This window comes from Pelecanus crispus, chromosome 9 (assembly GCF_030463565.1).
Source record: "Pelecanus crispus isolate bPelCri1 chromosome 9, bPelCri1.pri, whole genome shotgun sequence".
NCBI classification, from domain to species: domain Eukaryota; kingdom Metazoa; phylum Chordata; class Aves; order Pelecaniformes; family Pelecanidae; genus Pelecanus; species Pelecanus crispus.
The window spans coordinates 650337-669315 of record NC_134651.1 but is presented as its reverse complement, the minus strand read 5'-3'; the positions used below and the strand labels follow the sequence as shown (position 1 = coordinate 669315).

At 43.3% G+C, this 18979-nt stretch overlaps 1 protein-coding gene across 2 annotated transcripts in view; it reads right to left on the bottom strand.

Annotated features, from left to right (window-relative positions):
* Positions 1–18979, bottom strand: part of MED12L (mediator complex subunit 12L) — a 157309-nt gene that overhangs the window by 132303 nt on the left and 6027 nt on the right. For both annotated transcript variants that reach the window (XM_075715976.1, XM_075715977.1), the window contains exons 2-10: positions 17011–17115; positions 14985–15176; positions 12399–12558; positions 8986–9155; positions 8202–8312; positions 7553–7822; positions 5172–5321; positions 4540–4639; positions 4204–4340 (exon numbers count right to left, since the gene is read on the bottom strand). In XM_075715976.1, the coding sequence (XP_075572091.1) occupies positions 4204–4340; positions 4540–4639; positions 5172–5321; positions 7553–7822; positions 8202–8312; positions 8986–9155; positions 12399–12558; positions 14985–15176; positions 17011–17115 (1395 nt within the window). The remainder of the gene's footprint in view (positions 1–4203; positions 4341–4539; positions 4640–5171; positions 5322–7552; positions 7823–8201; positions 8313–8985; positions 9156–12398; positions 12559–14984; positions 15177–17010; positions 17116–18979) is intronic.

The window sequence follows — 18979 nt, the reverse complement described above, 5'->3', positions numbered from 1 at the left end:
ACGTCATAGATTTCTAGATTTCAAGTCCTCCTACTCAGCCAAATCTACTGAGAAACTATACAAGTCACTGAAGCAGAATGAGAAATGCACGGTCCTTTGTATTACTCACTGTGCACATGGTCACACTCACAAGGTAGCACTGCTCTTACCCTATTAATTGCGATAGTACATTTTTATTGGCTGTCAGACCTTCACACCGAAAGAACTCAACAACTGTTATCATTTGGAACTTTATGGATAAAAAGCTGAGCATATGACAGGTATAATAAGTGCTACTTTTTGGGTTGCACAGAGCGCCTGATGGAAGCCCCGTGCCTGTAAGGAAACCTACCACACAAGAGCGCCCAGGCTGTGATCCACGATTAAGGCTCAGATGAAGCTATTCCTACGGGGCTACGCAGGCACCATCACTCTTAAGACACAGGGACAGTCAGTGAGAAACTGCAATGCAATTCTTATCTCCTATTCTGCTTAATAATGCAGCATTTAATAATGCAATCAGTGCTGCTCCATGCTCAGTCTTCTCCGAGTCACTGGAGAAGCGCTGGATTCTCCTCCCACTTCTGTGGCCTCTCTTGAGGTCAAGGATGGAGGGTTTGTTCTGGGTCTGGTCAAAATGTGGATTTAACACCACATTTTCCTCACAAGGCTTCAGTGTGCCACCTCTACCATATGCAACATGACGCTCAAAATCTGAGCTTTGTTCAACACCTGCCGTCCATCTGCCCTACTTGTCCTACTCAAACGCAACGTATGGCCGCAGCTCAGCCCCTCACTCCACATTTTCCTCTGTTTAGCTATCTCATATTCTGTCACCAGTGTCACCAGATCCCAGCCTTCAGCACCATTCCTCTGCATCTCCCCATGGGATGAGAAGCAACTCTTCCCCCTGCAGGGCCCAGGACCCCGGCCTGTCAGCCAACCTGTCTACACCCACCTACCCTCCCTCATTCCAGCCCCTTCCCCCAAGTCTTACTTTTGCTCTGACATTTGGAAGTCATGTTAAAACATGGTCATATTATAAATAAGTCATATTAAAACAATTCTGAAGAAATCAATAGCGTGTATAAAAGTAGCGCCCTGAGCACATTTGTCCGTTTTCAGTCTCTCTCAGAACCCAAGCACTTTGTAGCAGGAGCCACCTTCCTTCCTTCCATTCCAGCACACACCCAGTGTTTCGGAGCATCACTCTCACATATACTTGCACTGGCATCATTTGCAGCCTTCATGACAATGTTTTGCAATCCAGCAGGAAAAATGGACAGGAAATAGGTTCCAAACATGTTCCAGCTGGGCTCACATCAAAACAGGGGGAGTAGATAGCTGTCCTTTAAAGTACATTTTGCCTTAAATAACTATGTCAGCAGGCAGACATCCTCGTGATGGGATATCTTATTTACGAACAGAAGTCCTTACAGGCTTACGTGAGTCGCCAGCTGAAAACAGAGCGTACACAACCTCATAATTTACGGCCTTTTCTGCCAAGAAAAAACAGCCTAAGTTTATTAAAGGGGAAGGAAACGGAAACAAAAAAAGACAAACAGCATCCCACGTGGTGACATCCTTGTGCGCTTAACCTTGCGGCGCTGCAGCCAACACGCAGCCGGTGCGGGGAGGCACCGACATCCAGCGGCCGTCTAGCAGCTCCGCAGCCCTTCTCCAGGGCTTCCCCCGCCACGGCGCTCACCCACCAGCCTGCCCGGGCGGTAAGCTGAACACCACACTGGTAACTCAAACGTAACTTCGGAAGTTCCAATGTCAAAAGGCACAAGGACTGTCAATCAGGCATTCGGCATCCCAAGGCAACCTCTTCTCTAGCTGCCAAAAGTGAAGCTCAAGACAAGCAACAACTAACAGTCTTAAAAACTCCAGCAGAGGTTAAGAAGCTACAGATAATTTAAAAGTTTAATTTCCTATCAGCTCCAGACCCAGTAAGTAAGACTGAAACTTTCAAAGTTAAGTTTTCTTCTCTTGGAAAGAAGTCAGCATCTTCTCTCTTCTGCTCTCCCTGCAGTCTCCTGTGACTACTGTGCAAACATAGGCACATCGTCACTTGCATATGATGCTGCTTTATTCCCACTCAGCATTCTTCAACTCGGAATAAAATGTTATGCCATTAGAAGATGGGTAACCCTGCAAATTAACTAGACAGACCTTCATAAAAATGTTTGGTACCCAGAACTGGGGAGCACATCGTTAAGGGAGCTGTTTAGGGGCCAGAACAGGCATGTTTTCAAGGCAACCCAACCTCAAGTCATAAAGTACCATAAACCAAAGGCAATAATAGCAGACAACCTACAGTAAGAACAGAGTAATTACCTTACTTTCAGGAGTCTCCCTACCAACGCTGCCTTTTGAAACACAAAGAAACGGTTTGTTCATACAATTGTAGCTGGAAGTCAGAACAACTTTTTGGAATACAGACAAGAAGGAAAAAAAAAAGATACAAACACAACTGCAGGAGGGCAACAGCACAGAACCACAGCATCTGACCCCAAACGCAGATGAAAACAAAAAGCCAGCACTCAAATGATAAAGCATATCACACCCTACCCATTTTAAAAATACAAAAAACCCTTGTGTGTCGAACTCCTGATTTCATCCAAGCATTAGGGTAAAGAACTTTCAACAACTCCATCTGCCTGCTCTAACAGCTCTCCTTCCTCTATTTCCCTCTCATTACCATAACAGTGTATTTGAAATACAAAGGCAAATCTGGCAAGCATTTCACTCCTACCTACTGGTTCTGAGCTTCACACACAGAGTGTGTTGGCAGGTATCTCTCTCTGGAAATACTTCCAGAGATGTCATCCCCGCAGCACTGTATTCTGCTTCTTTATTGCAAAGTCATTAAAATGCTGACTGACAATTCTTACGCCATATTTCTGTGGAATAGAGGGTCTTGAATTATGACCATCAATAGCTGAGAACAGGCAGTCATGAACAAAAACCAGATGCATTCAAACAAACAAGCCATTTTGCATGAAAGTTTTTAAAATATTGACATGACCAGCTATGACAGATTCACTAGTATTTTCCACTTTAAAATTTTACTTCAACAGTGTATTATTAAAGCTGGCTATTTCTTCTTTTCCCCAATGTCATGGTTTAGCCCCAGCCAGCAGCTCAGCACCACGCAGCCGCTCGCTCACTGCCCCTGCCCCGCTGGGATGGGGGAGAGAATCGGAGGAGTGGGAGTGAGAAACACTCCTGGGCTGAGATAAGAACAGTTTAATAATTGAAATAAAGTAAAACAGTAATGATAATAACAACAATACAATAATGATATCCAAAGCAAGCGATGCCCAATGCAATTGCTCACCACCCGCCGACCGATGCCCAGCCAGTTCCCAGCAGCGATCGCTGCTCCCCGGCCAACCCCCCCAGTTTCTATACTGCCCATGATGCCGTATGGTATGGAATGGCCCTTGGGGCAGTTGGGATCAGCTCTCCTGGCTGTGCCCCCTCCCAGCTCCTTGTGCCCCTGGCAGAGCAGGGGAAGCTGCAAAGTCCTTGACTGGCATAAGCAGTGCTGAGCAACAACTAAACCATCAGCGTGTTATCAACATTCTTCTCCTACTAAATCCAAACGACAGCACTGTGCCTGCTGCTAGGGAGAAAATTAAGTCTATTCCAGCCAAACCCAGGACACCCAAACACTTTCCAAGGAAACTCAAGTTTGACATTATACACAGGCCCAGTGGCATTATCATCTGCACTGCACCAAAAAAAAAAAAAAAAAAAAAAAAAAAGCACCCAAACAAAAGAGACAAAGTAAAATGTTAAAGATTTCTGGTAAAGTTTTTCATGATCTCTGAAAATGGTTCTAAGAGCACAGGTAAAAATATCAAAGCACATAAGAGTATCCAGTTTTAGAATATTTTACTATACCTAATAACATATTAATTTACTACTTTTACAATAGATGTAACACTTGTTATCAAACAACAATCCGGACTTTTACTTGGCAGCACCCAAAAAACAAACCACAAAACCTTAATAGATCATTTCTCCTAAATGAGGTCTACAGCACACAGAACTGAAGAATTCTCCTAATACACCAAATGTCAAATAGTAAAGAAAAAATACACCAAGAAAACACAAAGCTTTTGTATCATATATACACATACACACAATTCTCCTAAGTAAAAATAAAATTCGCTGTCTACAGATTATGAAGTGAGAAGAGAATGTAGCCATTACCTCTTGGTTATCTTTACTCTGATTTGCCCAGAAAATCTTATGATAAAGTGTCTCCATTGAATTGCTGGAATCTGATCTGTCAAAACAATGCCGATCCAACACTTCTAAGGTGTGTAAGACTCGGCTGATGGTCACCCCTAGAGATGGGAGTTAGAGGAGGAAAAAAAAAAAAAAAAAAAAAAAAAAAAGAGGCTTACACAGTAAAACATTGCATTGCATCCATCTGTCAAATCTATTACTAGAATTAATCATGGTGCAACAGGATTATACCCAAAGAAGAACAACAGATGTAAACCCTAAAGGTCCCAACATTTGTTTCATTTTGAGTTGTCTTACCTGCAGTTGATTCTTGGCACTTGTCAAAAGACCACCGCACCTCCACAGCACGACCTCTTTGTTTTATCTGCTGTTCTACTTCATAAATCTTTGCCCGAACCTGTAAAAAAGACAGTTGCTAATTAGCCAGTGGTGGGAAGTCTCAATTTTCATTTCAAGCTTGTGACAGCTTTCTCAGCAGGAGCAAGGTACCCTATGGTGTTCCACAACACTCCCTACATTTGGGAACAACAAACTGAAGTACGTTCTGTTCAAATGTTTTTGTCTGTTACAAATCATCTTGTACAATAAAATATCTTTTTCCTTATATTCAGCCCAGCAAAAGTTAACTTTCAGCATGTCTGAAAAGTCACATCTCAACACAGCATTGCCAAGCTTCCTCTTATTTGCCATTTTACATCTTAAAGTAATTTCAGTTTAATAACAGAAAACATCTGAACATAAATAAAATTCCTGATATTTTCACAAAATCAGTACCTGAATGAAGTACAAAGTAAGGTTATCAAAAACTAGCACAACACTGGTCTTGAAACTAGACCTTCAGAAATAGCTAAACTTGGCTCTAGTCCTAATGATCACAAATCATCTTAATGATCACAAATTATCTTAATCTGACAATGAAAAAAGCTTACCTGCTGATTAAATGCTGAATTTCCACCTGGCATAGGTAAACTAGATGGAGCAACTTGAAGTAAATCCAGAGGTGAGCCTGGATTAACGTTCTTATTTTCATTTGTGGAATAATTCCACACCAAGGCACTTGGGCAACAAAGAGTTACAGTCTGCAAGCAATAGTACAAAACAGAAGTAATTTCTTTTTCTAAACGTGTGTGATAGACAATACCAATAATAATAAGAGAGTCCATGAGACTAGAATCCCTTTTGGTCTAACTACTACAGTGAAAGAAACAAGAGAGACATGCCTACGCACAATTACTTTAAAACATCCATTTGAGGAAATTCAACTACTGTATTATTTTCCTTTTTCACTATTAAAAAAATTATTTAAATATATACGTGTTCAATTCCCATTTGTATTGCTTTCCTAACACCATCAAAGAACATCACCAAAGGTTAATTTCAGTCAGATCCTTTCTGCAAAACGTGAATGAGCTTCAGAAAAAAGAAGTCATATTCATGTTCAGCTTACAGAAAGAAGCTACATGTGAAAAAATCAAAATTTAAGAAATTAATTAAAATCAAATCTTCTGTCAAGATTTTAAAGCACAAAAGAGTCATTGGAATGCACCATGAACTTAAGATTTACTTCAAAAGAAAAATTTTACGTTGACAGGCTTCAAAACAGTCATTTTACAACAGCTTGCCAGCTGGTACCGATTACCCTGTAGCATTTGGTATTTTACAGAGCAAAAGCAGAATGCTTTGGTGTTTTGGGGTCAGACCTTAAATATCATCTAAAATGATGGAAGTTGATTCATCTTATAGATGTTTAGTTTTGAGACTGCTGGATTTCCTCTTGGGAAGGTCCCCCAGTGCAGATCTGGATTACAAAGCAGCACCTTAGCAAAAAGATTGCCTAGAGAAATGCTCCTCTGGAAAGACAGAGAGCTTGTCTGAAGCCAGGCTGTCCTCTCGACCCACTTGGTAGCACAAGAAAAAGGGGTAGAAAAAAGAGCAGAGAAAACACACACACATACACAAACCCAAATAGTACAGGAAGAGCAGAAAGACTACCAGCTGTGTTGCTGGTAGAGAAAAGCTGTAAAGCTGCCAGAGTACACAAGCATGCCCCAGCAGCCCAGGATGGGGACAAACGCTGATGTTCCCAGGACAGATCCATGTTCAAGAGAAAACAGCCACAGCATGCTGAGAGCCGGATGGGATCTGACTTCCTGACTCACGCACGCTCAGCAGAGAGAGGGATGCGGATACTCTCCCACTTTCTTTCCTCAGGTAGCACTGGCTGAGCCTTCCCTGCGCACAGCCCGGCCTGCCTCCAGGCTCGGGACTTTCCACGCTGCAATGGCTGTGGGAAAGCGGCAGCCCTGGGAGAGGGAGCTGCGTACCACAAGAAAGTGCTCTTTTACTGTGGGGGTGGCCCAGCGCTGGAACTGGTTGCCCAGAGAGGCGGTGGAGATGTTAAAAATCCAGCTGGACGTGGTCCTGAGGAACCTGCTCCAGCTGACCCTGCTGGGAGGGGGGTTGGACAACATCTGAAGAGGTCCCTGCCAACCTCACCCGTTCTGTCATTTTGTGATCCTGCGAGCATCAGCATACTCCTGGCACCACCACTAGGACATCTCTGTGCAGCCCCCCGAGGCAGACAGCTGAACAGACAACAGCAGGAGGGTTTGAGGAAGTCTCATCAGGTCAACGCTCAGGAAGGCAAACAATTGCAGTTCATCATACAAGTCCTTTTTCAGAAAATAATTACTCTCTTGACAATTCTGCTATTGCCGAGCAACAAGCGAACAGTCTCTTCTGTTCCAGTTTTAAAAACTGTGGAAGTTGATAAGGCAATATAAACCGCTCATAATTCTGACAAAACCAAAATGAAGCAGCCTGCAGCGGCAGCAAGCATCGGTGACAAGCTGGAAGCAGCACGGAAATCCTCAGAGGTTAGAGCTTGCAGGAGTCACTATGGTGCTGTCTTCTGCCCAGACACACTCAGCAGACAGTCAGGGTCTGGCAGAGCCACGCAGGTTCACTGCTGATGAGATGCACCGAGCATTACTGCAACCAGAAGCACTCCATCACAGAGGGAAGGCTTGGCTGCCCCTGGCAGCAAGGTCGCTCCTTCCCGCATCAGAGGTGCGGACGGACACACGGGCAGCACAAGCTTCTGCAGCTGGTTCCACCAGCACACCTCAGCCGGTGTGGAGAATCCACCCTCCAGCTCCCCCCAGACCCACTCAGTCCTCACCCTTTAAAGGACACAGGTAGATTTCAAAGCACATCTAGCACACCTTGTCACGCGCAAAACCCACTCTGTTTCCCAATAAACTGAATGGTTACAGCCTTGAAAACAAAGAGCGACAGAACATTGGCCTACCTGCAGCATACAACTAAGTCCATAGACCAGTGGACGGTGTTGAGGGCAGGAGAGGAAATCTGAGCAGGCCAGCTGTACCGGGCTCACCACGGGACCGGGGGCAGTCGGACTTGGGGCTGCCAGAGGAGGGTTACTCGGTCCAATAATCATATGAGGAGAGGGTGCAGCTACAAGGTTAGGACCATCGCTTAGCAATAAAGATAGGCGTCTGGCACAAAAATAAGCAAGGCGACGGGATAGGTAAGCTGACTGAACAAACTCTTCCGAATACTGAAAGTTAAAAAAATGCATAGTTTACTACACAGCCTACTCCATGTGTTCATTTTCTTTAACAATCTAACATTGGACATGCATAAACTAGAAAGGATCACCTCAAATATTTAAGAGTCCAGAAGTTAGAAAAGAAAAGAGCAGCTCAAATACAAATCTATACTTCTGTCTCTTAAAAATTTCATCTGCCCTCCAGGACCAGTTACAGTAACAGAATCCTTCTACCAATTCAAGTTAAGGATTATAAAGCATGAACATTTTAAAGGTGTTTACAAATTCCAAACAGGCACAGCTCAGTGTATTTCCCTAAATGTCCTAAGTAAAAATGTATGAATCACACTTATATTGATTTTGGCTTTAAAAAAAAAAATGCACGTACCTGCAACATTAGTGGCAACAACAGCTTAAGAAGATCATCATCAGTGGGTCTGATTTTTTCCAAAACATCCAGTATCCATGTCAAATACTCATGTCTCTCCAGCATCCCTTCCTTAAAGGATTTAAAATAACACATCACACATTAACTGGGAGCACTAAACAAGAAGGCGTGTAACTACGAGTTCTATTTCATTTCTGGTTTAGCTCTCATTACCCATGTCAGCACAGCGCTACCAAGACCCTCAACCACCACTACACGTGCAGGAACCAGCCACCATCATGGCAGCCTTACGGACAGGAAGCAATTGCGTACAGCACCAATGACCTCTGCAGCTGGGATTCAGCAGGCTGCCTGATTTACTGCTGACGGACAGACCCCCTCCCGGCAACCCTTCTGCTACTTCCATCCTCAGGTAGAAATAACCAGAGAGTTATTTTGTGCTAGAACCGTGTGGAACTGAACAGCCAGGCCACCATTCCAACACCCAAGGCTTCATGTGCCACAGCAGCCTCAGCCTGATCCACAATCATTAAAAACACTCTTAGAAGATGGGATAATATAGGAGAGATGGAATAATTGAGTACATTGCTGCAATCACAATCAAAGCACACTAAGCAAATCAAAGCTTTTTCAGCTAGCAAATCTTTAAAATGAATTAGCATTTACAATTTATGCAAGTCTTATGACAAAAGCTACCAGTAAGTTCTAAAATTGAACTTTCCAAGAATGGTAATCTCAAAAACAAACAACAACAAAAAAATCCATCTACTACTTAGAGTAGTACCTGAAACATATAAAATGACAATTTTTCATTATATTCCCACTGCTTCAGAGCTTGTTCCATCTCTTGAGGCATCACTACAGAGCTGTTGCCTTGACTGGATGTCACGTGATAAAACTCCGCAACCTTTGCCAGCTGCTCTCGAAGGTATCTGGTTATGATCTGAGTCCATTCTACAAAATAAGTTTACAGTTAGAACACTTCAGGTGATAAAAGGTTTCTGTCACAGTGAGAATTGAAACAAACTTGTATTTCCTTTGTCATCAAAAATATTCCTCCAAAACATTAGCCTACAGTTGCATAATGCAGCACCAATTGTGAATTAATGGGCTTCTTACGTGCCTCTCCTGCGCACTGGTCTCAAAGCACACGTACTGTCAGGCGTACAAGTAGCCTGCTAGCTTAGCGTGACATAAAAGGCACTGACACAAGGTATGGCTTTAGGGAATCACCTGTCTCTTTCATCAGATTTCAGCATTCAGCCACAAAACAGCCTTGAAATAGATAAATATACTTCATTACTTGCTTCCAGCTGGACCTTTACTCTCCTCTTCCTTCCCCCTCCAAATATAGCCAGCATAAAACTCAACGGGACTTTGCACAAGCAATGGGATGTAAAACTGTTCTTTCTATAATCACTCCGAAACAGACAACTCCTCCAGATTTTTACTCTGATGAGAATGCAAAAGCTCAGGGGCAGTTTCTTAGGTCAGAGTGACCAGCACAGTGCAGCGGTCTGCCAGTAAGACTGATTGTCCTTCCTTTGTCCTAGATAAGTCAGCAGGTGCTGTTCAGCAAATACACAGACCTACTAAAAACTATCAGTTTTTCTCTCTGCTTCAGCAGTGATTCTGTATTTAGTGTAACTTGGAGAAATTAGTGAACAAAAGTTAACTTGCTTGGTCATATACATAAAGCTTTGGGAAAAGAGGAATTGTAAGGCAGGCATTCTCTTAACAGTAACTGGAACAACCAAGGATATTTGTTAATATCTCACAGACAAACATCTGACAGAGCTGTGTTTAATCAGCATGCAGCATATTTTAGAAGAGCATACTCTTTTATGAATACATAATGCAGTTGCTTTGACAACCTAAGCCTGTTTACTGTCACTTACAGGAACTACCACTCACACACAACTATTTTCGCTGTTTACTACCCACCTCAGACTTCAGCTAGAGCGTTCATTCTTTTTTCCCTTTGCAATTGTAATTGGAAGTTCTGTCAACATATACAGACTACATGTTGAATGCTTTTCTATCCAAATCCACTGAAATTTCTGTATGAAGCTAGTGGATTTTCACAGCGCAGTTTAGCTACATTTACTTCACTTTTGGAAAAACAATTCCAAATCTACTACTTCAAACTTATTTCACATGACAGTATGAAAGAATGATTTTCCCAAAGCAATTACCAATATCTCTGTGCCACTGAGTTAGAAACAATGCAACTGCCTTTCTGTTACCTGAGGGACAGATATAAAACATTTTGGGAACTGTCAAAGGCTGCCCAGTAACATGCAGCAAGCTACTTCCCAAAAAGCCCTCAACAACCTTTGCAAAACAGGGAATTTGGACAGAGGACGTAGCCTTCAGTAACCTACCTCAGAATGCTCGCTGATAAGAGTCACGGGCACCTCAGCCCACAGACACTCTTACTGCCTGCGTTCGTCCTCGCCCTGAAGCAGGTGCCACCATGGTGCCAGCCCGAAGCGGAGCCAGGAGTACCTGTCTACCCCCCAGTGCAGACTATAGCCCTGCACCTTCGCAGTAAGCATAAACTCCTTTTATTTTAAAAAGCTACTACTCCTGGCCAGAGCAAACTAGGTCTAGATCAACTTATCGCAAGAGAGTGGACAGCCTTAGCTTTCCTCACCTCCTCCTTACTCCCCTTTCTCCCCCACTCCCAGACAACCAAGAAAGAGGGCTTGTGTTCTAACTACACCTTAACGAGTACGTGACCCAAGCAAAGGAACAGCCCCAGTCTTGGTGCACAGCATCACCTTTCAGTCCCCCTAGGAGAGCCACAGATGCTCTCTTATCACTAGCAGAGCTAATTATGACAGATTAGGAAAGCAAATAGCCTGTTCTCACTACCTGCTCCAAGCCTCCTGCTAGGGTCTACCCCCAAAAATGCTTACACCATTCAAGAGAAAAGGGAAGACAACCTGAGAGGTTGGAGAGAGGGGCTGTTTCAGCATCCCCTGGTGCAAAGGACAGAAGGGGAATTTGAGAGAAGGAAAGAGCGACTCACCAAGACCCGCTCAGCAATGCCAAAACAGCTCAAAGGAGCCTGAACCCATCCTGTGTCAGAAGAGGAGTGGGGAAACTGTGCTAATCTCCCACCAAAACAGCACTGACCTCGCTACAGAGAGGATAACCCCAGCACGGCAGCCTCCCAGACTTCATACCCAACGGGGGCAACAACCTGACTTGGTATCTGGGCAGGTGTCTCTCTTCCTTCTTTGACGTGCTGCCTCCCTTTGCTCTCTGTCTCTAAAAATCAGGCTGATTTTAAAAAATATTTTTAAAACTATCACCAGATAACAAACATAGGACATTTGCTAGAAAATAGAAAATATACTTTTGGGGCTTTAGATAAGAACTCGGAGTGAAAACTACTGTTACAAGCCTATAAATAATTAAAAAACAAACAAACAAAAAAAACCCCCACAAAGCAAAGTTTCAAAGAAACAACAGACTAAGTTGGCAGGAAGAAGCAGACATTTCTCACAGCAGTACAGAGGTGCTGCTAAACAGCAGTGAAATTGTCTGTTCTAAGCACAGTTATTTTGAGGACAAAGAAGGAAAACGTTCATTCCAGACAGCAGAAGAGCTGTAGGTAGTGCATGTAAATTGAGAGAGTAAAATAAAACTACAACTTTGATAATAGCTGAAGTGCCTTTGAACACCTTAAAGGTGTTCACTGCTTGGCCCGCTGGCTTGGCGCCAGACAGTGTCATTTAAGGTTAGTACTTAAAATAAACACACTGCCACCTATGTTCTAATAAATAAGCTTTGAAATCCACACTTCATTCCAGGCTTTCTAAATTAGCAGTTCTGTCCATTCCCTGGTAATATTCATCTTAGCACAGCCTTTGCCACTCCTGCCAACCCTGCAGAGACCAGTGTCGGTGGTGAAGACGCAGCACAGTCGACTCCTCAGATGCTGTGCCTGGAGATTTAGGGAGGAATCAGCTGGGAGGAGAAGCACCCAACAGGGCAGTATTTATGCTGCGTGGCTCTTTGTACTCTTTGACACACATTTCTAAGCGAAACTGATTGAATAGAATTTTTATTCCCTTTCCCACTACAAAGATTCCTCTCTGGACACCCAGTAACACCAAAGCCACGAACAAGAGGAGCAGGCCCCTTCAGCTATTATTATGCATTTAGACATTAGAGATGTTTATTTACCAATATTTGGGTCAGTGGCCTGGCGCTTCTTGATTTTAGCTTCAGAAATAGCAGCGTAGTAGGCACATGTCATTTTGATCAGCCATGCCGCTCGCAGCAGCGGCACAGAGTATTTTGCTAAATAAGCAAAAACATCTTCTTTTTTACTGAGAATAGGAACCTGAAATGAAACAGGAAGCAAGTTATAGCACAAAATCCAAACTGCAGCTGGTGGGTTAGCCCAGGCCGCCTCTGCTCAACCCCACACTACCTGGAGAGCAGCAGACCTCTTCACCAACCTAGGAACCCACTGCACTAACACCACCTATTGTCTAGACACATGGAAACAGAGACTTGACAAAAAAGAGATATCACCCCATACTTCCCCCAGGTTTCACCGGGAGCATCCTTCCCCCACTCAGAGATGCCTGCAGGGCACTAGCAAACCTCTCGACACAGCCAAAGGCATCCAAAGTGCACAAAGAGTCCTGCAAGCTGATCCTCAGAACCTCTGGAGAATGGAAATATATCAAGGTTTTGGTAAGGGTTCAATTACACAGGCACTGCCAGTTCATGGGTGCCCCTGGTTCAGAGGAGTCCGTAATAACCAGAGCGCACCAGGGCAACACAGCCTGGCCAGCTAATACTGCCTGCACCGGCCACGCACGCAACGGGGCTGGTCCCGCAAGACTTCCAGGTGAAAAGTCACTCTATTCTGTCACAGCAACCCTTACACCTTTCTGCATAAAGGCAGAATAATTTTAAAATGCATTTTTAAGACATTTCATACCCAGTGGAGCCAGAAGGAAGTAGAGGCACAAATGCTACACTTGCTATCCCGTACCAAAAAGTCCTCATTACTCTTTCAAGCACACTCAACTTTTCTAACAGAGTGCCTGGAGAACAGAGTGCATCAATGCTGAAGAGCAAACAGAGCACTAACCCTTTCCTGTAATGCTCTTCAGTGGCCAGTCTAGGGACCCTGCAGAGTCAGTTTCACAGTGTTCTTAACATGCTTATGTACTGCTATCAGCAGGTTTACAAATCTGGTTATTTAAAAATATTTAAATAATGAAAGAAATCTCTTTAGCACTTCTATTCACAAAGTTAACCTCTGAGAATGTTAGGAGGAAACTTAAGTTGATGGCATGCTTGCCACAGCAAAGCTCTTGCTTTTCTGGTGGCTCTGTTGGTGGCAAAGCAGCCTTCACCAACTGCATGGCAACAGACCAAAAACTGGTGAAACCTGTACCTTCTGTTATTTTGGTCCATTTATGCTCAATGGTCTCAGAATAAGAGTTCCTTATTGCAGTTTAATTCATACTCAGAATAACTCCCAGGTACTGTAAAATTAGCTGCTTGTACACAGAGCTTCAGGAAAGAAAGGCATGAATAACAGCACCTTTGTTACTGCGTTCTAGACACCACCTTGGATGAGTTTTAATGACCGCTTCAAATTTATCTTGTACTGCTGTTCTTAACAGCATGCAGCATCCAAAAAGATAGCTCAGAATTGCCTTTTCCAGTTATACAAAGACTGCCACAAAGCAGCAGGAATTTTTCTTCTTAATTGGAAACTTAAACAAGAATGCAACTAATAAGACTGTTTAACAAAGATTGTTAATACAAATACAAATCTAAATGTGAAGAGCATGCGAAGGGGTTGGAGTTAGCAAGCAGGTTCTTTTAAGAATGCATCAGCTTCCTAGCCAATTATTTCCTTGCCAGACACGAGAATTTCTGTAAACTGTTCCTTTGCTTGAGAAAGAGACCGTTGAAGTGAAGCATACAGGCAAAGAATCTGGCTGTCAATAAGATAAACATGCCTGAGCTAAAATACAGTCATTCAAAGGAACGTTTACCAGCTAGAGCAGAAGTTCCCCTTTGCCCAGGCACCCTCCTTGCAGAGAGGGAACATGCTGCAGAGCAGCAGCCGCCTCCAGCACCACTCCACATCCAGCACGTTCAGAAATATTGCCCTATTCTTATAGCCCAGTTCAGTACAATCCAATATCCAAGGGTCGTGGTTTAACCCGGCAGGCAGCTACACACCACGCAGCTGTTCGCTCGCTCCTCCCCGCCAGCGGGATGGGGGAGAGAATCGGGGAAGAAAAAAGTAAGATTTGTGGGTTGAGATAAAGACAGTTTAATAGGACAGAAAAGAAAAGGAAAATATAGTAACAATAATGATAAAAGAATACACAAAGCAAGTGATGCACAATGCAATTGCTCACCACCCGCTGACTGATGCCCAGCCCGTTCCCGAGCAGCAGCCCCCTGGCCAGCTCTCCCCCAGTTTCTATACTGCCCATGACACTGTATGGTATGGAATAGCCCTTTGGCCAGTTGGGGTCAGCTGGCCGGGCTGTGCCCCCTCCCAGCTTCTTGTGCATCTCCAGCCTTCTCAGTCAGTAGACCATGAGAAGCTGAAAGGTCCGTGACTTCGAGTGAGCACTACTGAGCAACAACTGAAACATCAGTGTGCTATCAACATTATTCTCATACTAAATCCAAAACACAGCACCATACCAGCTACTAGGAAGAAAATTAACTCTATCCCAGCCAAAACTAGGACACCAAGAAATAGAGGAAGGAATATTTTGATACCTTTTTTGCTAAAAGAGTCAGTGGTTTACTTCCTGCTAAATCTGTGAACCAGTTGTGAATTGCACTCTGAGACCGAGCAGTAACCAGCCAGTAGTTGTCTTTGGCATTTACTTGTGGTTTCTTCTTTCCTGTGTCCTGGAAAGTGTTAAGTTTTAGCTTTTCCGCCAATATGCTGCTAAAGTAAGCGCCAATCTGGTGGGGAAAAAAAGGCAAAACATACATGACAACCCAGTAAGCAAGCATGTATCGTACATTAACGCACAAAGGATTTCCATCTGAGCAGATGTAGTCATCGCTCTACTCCAGGCTATCAATCTAATAAGGTCACACTGTAATTCCCTGCAGCTAGGAGATGGAGATTCATCATGCTAAGCACCCGTGCAACACTTCTGCGTTACCATTATAGAAGCAAAACCAAGCCAAAGATGACCAGGCCTCAGAGATACCGGAGATGCAGCTGCCATTTACGACGGGTCACTGCGGATGCCCAGAGCCACATCGCCCCAACAGACGACTGTCTCCGATTTAGGCCCCGATTCAGCGTATTCTAAGAGTGTCTCAGAACATTCCTCCCCTTCTACACTTTACCGCACCATGAAGTGTGTAAATACATGCTTTACACTTCTATTTAGAACAAAGTACACCACCACAAGAACCACATTCGTTGTCTTGCCATCATCAGTTACAGCAGGCAAAACTTCAAAGATTTGGATAAGCTGCGAAGTGTTCTGACTTCTACTCAGAACGCCTCTGCTACCACTCGATACCTCCAGAATGAAAAGCTTTGTGAGATTTGCCTCCCCAGTACTTTCAATCCCAAACCAGCAGAAAAAAGCCCAATAGAGGTTTTGCTTCCCATGTAAGCTTATTTACTTTTCCAAATTACTACAATAGAAATCAATTTTTAGGCCTGTCAGTAAGAATAAAATGTTCTAATAAATATATTCATAGTTGGGCAATTTTAAAATCTATGAAAAGCTTTTAGGAGATACTGAACTTATTTTGGTAATTCTACACTTAAATCTTCCAAATAACTATAAGCACTTCCTTGTGAATTTCTGTTTTACTTTTCAAACAGCTATGTTCAATAGTCAAAACACAAATAATTAGAATATAAGACAGAAAGTGCCTGCAGGTAGCAATTTTCTAGAAAACAAAATCAGAAGAATGTAACAGGAAAACCTTCAAGATTTCAACAAGAGCAACCCTGTCATTTACTTGTATCTCTTCTCCTGCTAAAATAAAAGAGCACCAGTGTATAAGTAAATTCGCATTTTCCAATAAGCCGTAAAAAGTTATGTATTTTAGACGTCAAGCAGCAGAAAAGTACTTCATCTGAAAACATTTTTATAAGCTTCTTGATAACGTTCTCCTTCAAAAGCATTTCTTCCTGCTTTCCCAACAGAGGGGAGGGGGGGGAAGAGTACATGAATCTGGACAGATCCCTCAAAGAAATACAGCATGGGTTTTTTTCTAGAAAGCTATTATTTTCCATTTGGAGGACAGTAACTAATATTTTAGTGATTTTTATTGCTCTTTTGTATCTTACACTTCTTTGACTCTCAAAAAACCACAGGAGAGTTAAGCTAAATTTCACTAAACAATCCAAGAATGTATTTCCAAGAGACCTGGACCACAGTGACCAGTTTATCCTGGCAGATAACAGCCTCATGAAACACATACAAGACCAAAGCAAGTTAAAGATGTGTAAACACTAGGGACTTTCAGGGAAGGAATCACTACTGTCTTTTTCAGTAAAGCAAATAAAAGAACAGGAGCAAAAATAATGTCTCTTCTACAATGAAATGTGCTAGTTACATTTTGTTCTTGGTGACCATGTTTTCCTCTGAAGACTGGTGACACTAGGTAGCAGAAACACAGCTAAGTATTCTTACATTAGTTCTGTAATTAATTTTAATACAAAGACTTCCAGCTAGAAAGCAAAGCAGTCAAGAACCAAGTACAACCCCTGCCAGCTTGGTTCCAATTTCAATGAGCACACTCAGACCGGAAAGCCCTGTCTTACCTTTGAGGCATTAATGACAATATTTCTAGCAGATCCATGCTCATCTCCAGAGAAGGCGGGTTGATTACTGAAGCCTTGCTTTACGTTCACTGCAGTAAGTTCATCCTGCAAAGAGTGTTTTAAGGGCAAAAAATGAAATGACAATTTAAGAAGTCACATCATTCCGAGAAGCACGTTTTTATAAAGAAAATGTATGTATTTGCTAGTACGTCACACTCCGCATTCACCCGAACCCCCACAGCACTTTGCACATTCACGGGTTTCAGTGAAGGGAACACGACGCCACTCCTACCCTCCAGCCCCCATTAAGTGTTCGCCTTACTACAGACTTCAAGGCCGTAACTTGTTTTGCTGAAAGAGGATTGCTGCCCACGAGAAGGGTAGCAGGAAACAAGGCCTTGGCAGCCTTTGTAAAGCCTGGAGTGCTCCCCAGCACCCAGCCCTCAACCTTCCTCGGGAAAGCGGTGCCAGTCAGCAGCCATCCCGACCAGCGGAGGGAGAGCAGCGCATCCTCCTCTCCTCCGGATACACTGGGATTGCTGGAGCCAGCGCCACAACAGAACGCTGCTGCACAGCCCTTGTTACCACCAGAACCCTATGTGTCCCTTCCCCCAGCACAAAAAACGTTTGCATAGTCGTTTTGTTGAAGCTTAAGATGTTACTACTTCAGTTTGTGGCCTCACAACCACCCTTTAGAGAATCTCTACTGAAATAAGAAACAGCCCACCTCTAGCAGAAAGAATTTCAAGTAAACATCTGTCCCTGTTCCCGCTTCTTCTGGAGTTACTTTCTCAGTGGAAGTATTACTAGTCTCCTACTACACTATCAACACACCTTCATTTTGCTGCATAACGGCATTTAAGCAGGCTTCGCTGGATCATATTGGCAGCAAGAACACAAAACAGACAGAAGTGGGCGCAGTAGCATTAGGTGCAAACACATAGCCGAGCCTTCACAAACGCAGAACGCAACTTCCTAAGCGAGCCCCATCCTTCCCTACCTTCACTCCGTATCTCCACCAAAGCTACTATTCTTCCACAGAGGCCGTGCAGTTTATTCACTTATTCAGGATCACACGCCTGTCAGACTGAGGTTTACCTACACCAGGTGAATGGGAACTTGGCTTGTTTGTTTTGCTTAATCTCCCTCTGAAGAGAAGGCACAGAGCTCGCCCAGCAAATCAGTTACTTGCCACCCAAGGTGCTCTACACAAGCTCAAGTGGTCCACGGACCGCTGGTAGAGGGTGAGGTATTGGAACAATCCCCGAGATGACTGTGAAATAACCTATGAAGACAAAGAGCGACTGCCGTGCAACCAAGCAAATAAAATAGGAGAAAATAAAGTTAAGAATATCACAATTTTACTAGAAGATTTCATTACTAGTTTTGGGCAACATGTGTCCCCAAAAACAGCAACCCAGAAGCTTCCATTCGGTTTATTCTCTTACGCTTCTCAACGCATTTTGCTTTTCAGTATTTGCACAAAGTTTGGGAGAAACACAGAAGACAGTAATGTATTTAGGAGAAATCTCAGCTCTCCAGGGTTTATGAAGTTAGCAAGCCTCATCTGAATTTTAAATGAAATCAACAAGAAGTGCTGGAACACTCCTCCACCCACACTATCCCCAAGACAGCCTTGAAAACACAGATAAAGGCAGAGATGAAGTGATCAAAGATATTATAAGCAAATAAATAAAAGGTAAATGGCAAACAGATGGAGATATATGTTACTATTAGTGCCATTTCCACAGATGACCCCAGTTCTGTTATCTTTAAACTTCTCCTCTTTTGAAAAAAACTGTCTAGATATCATTATGCTGAAAATAACCAAGAACCGTATGTTGTACTGCTACATCTCCCACTACTGTAGGAACAAGCTGCGGATGGACTGACAACACAAACACATCAGTGTTTTGGTTTTGTCTGGCTCAGATTATTAGCTCAGATTTCTCCCTGCCTTCAGCAGTAG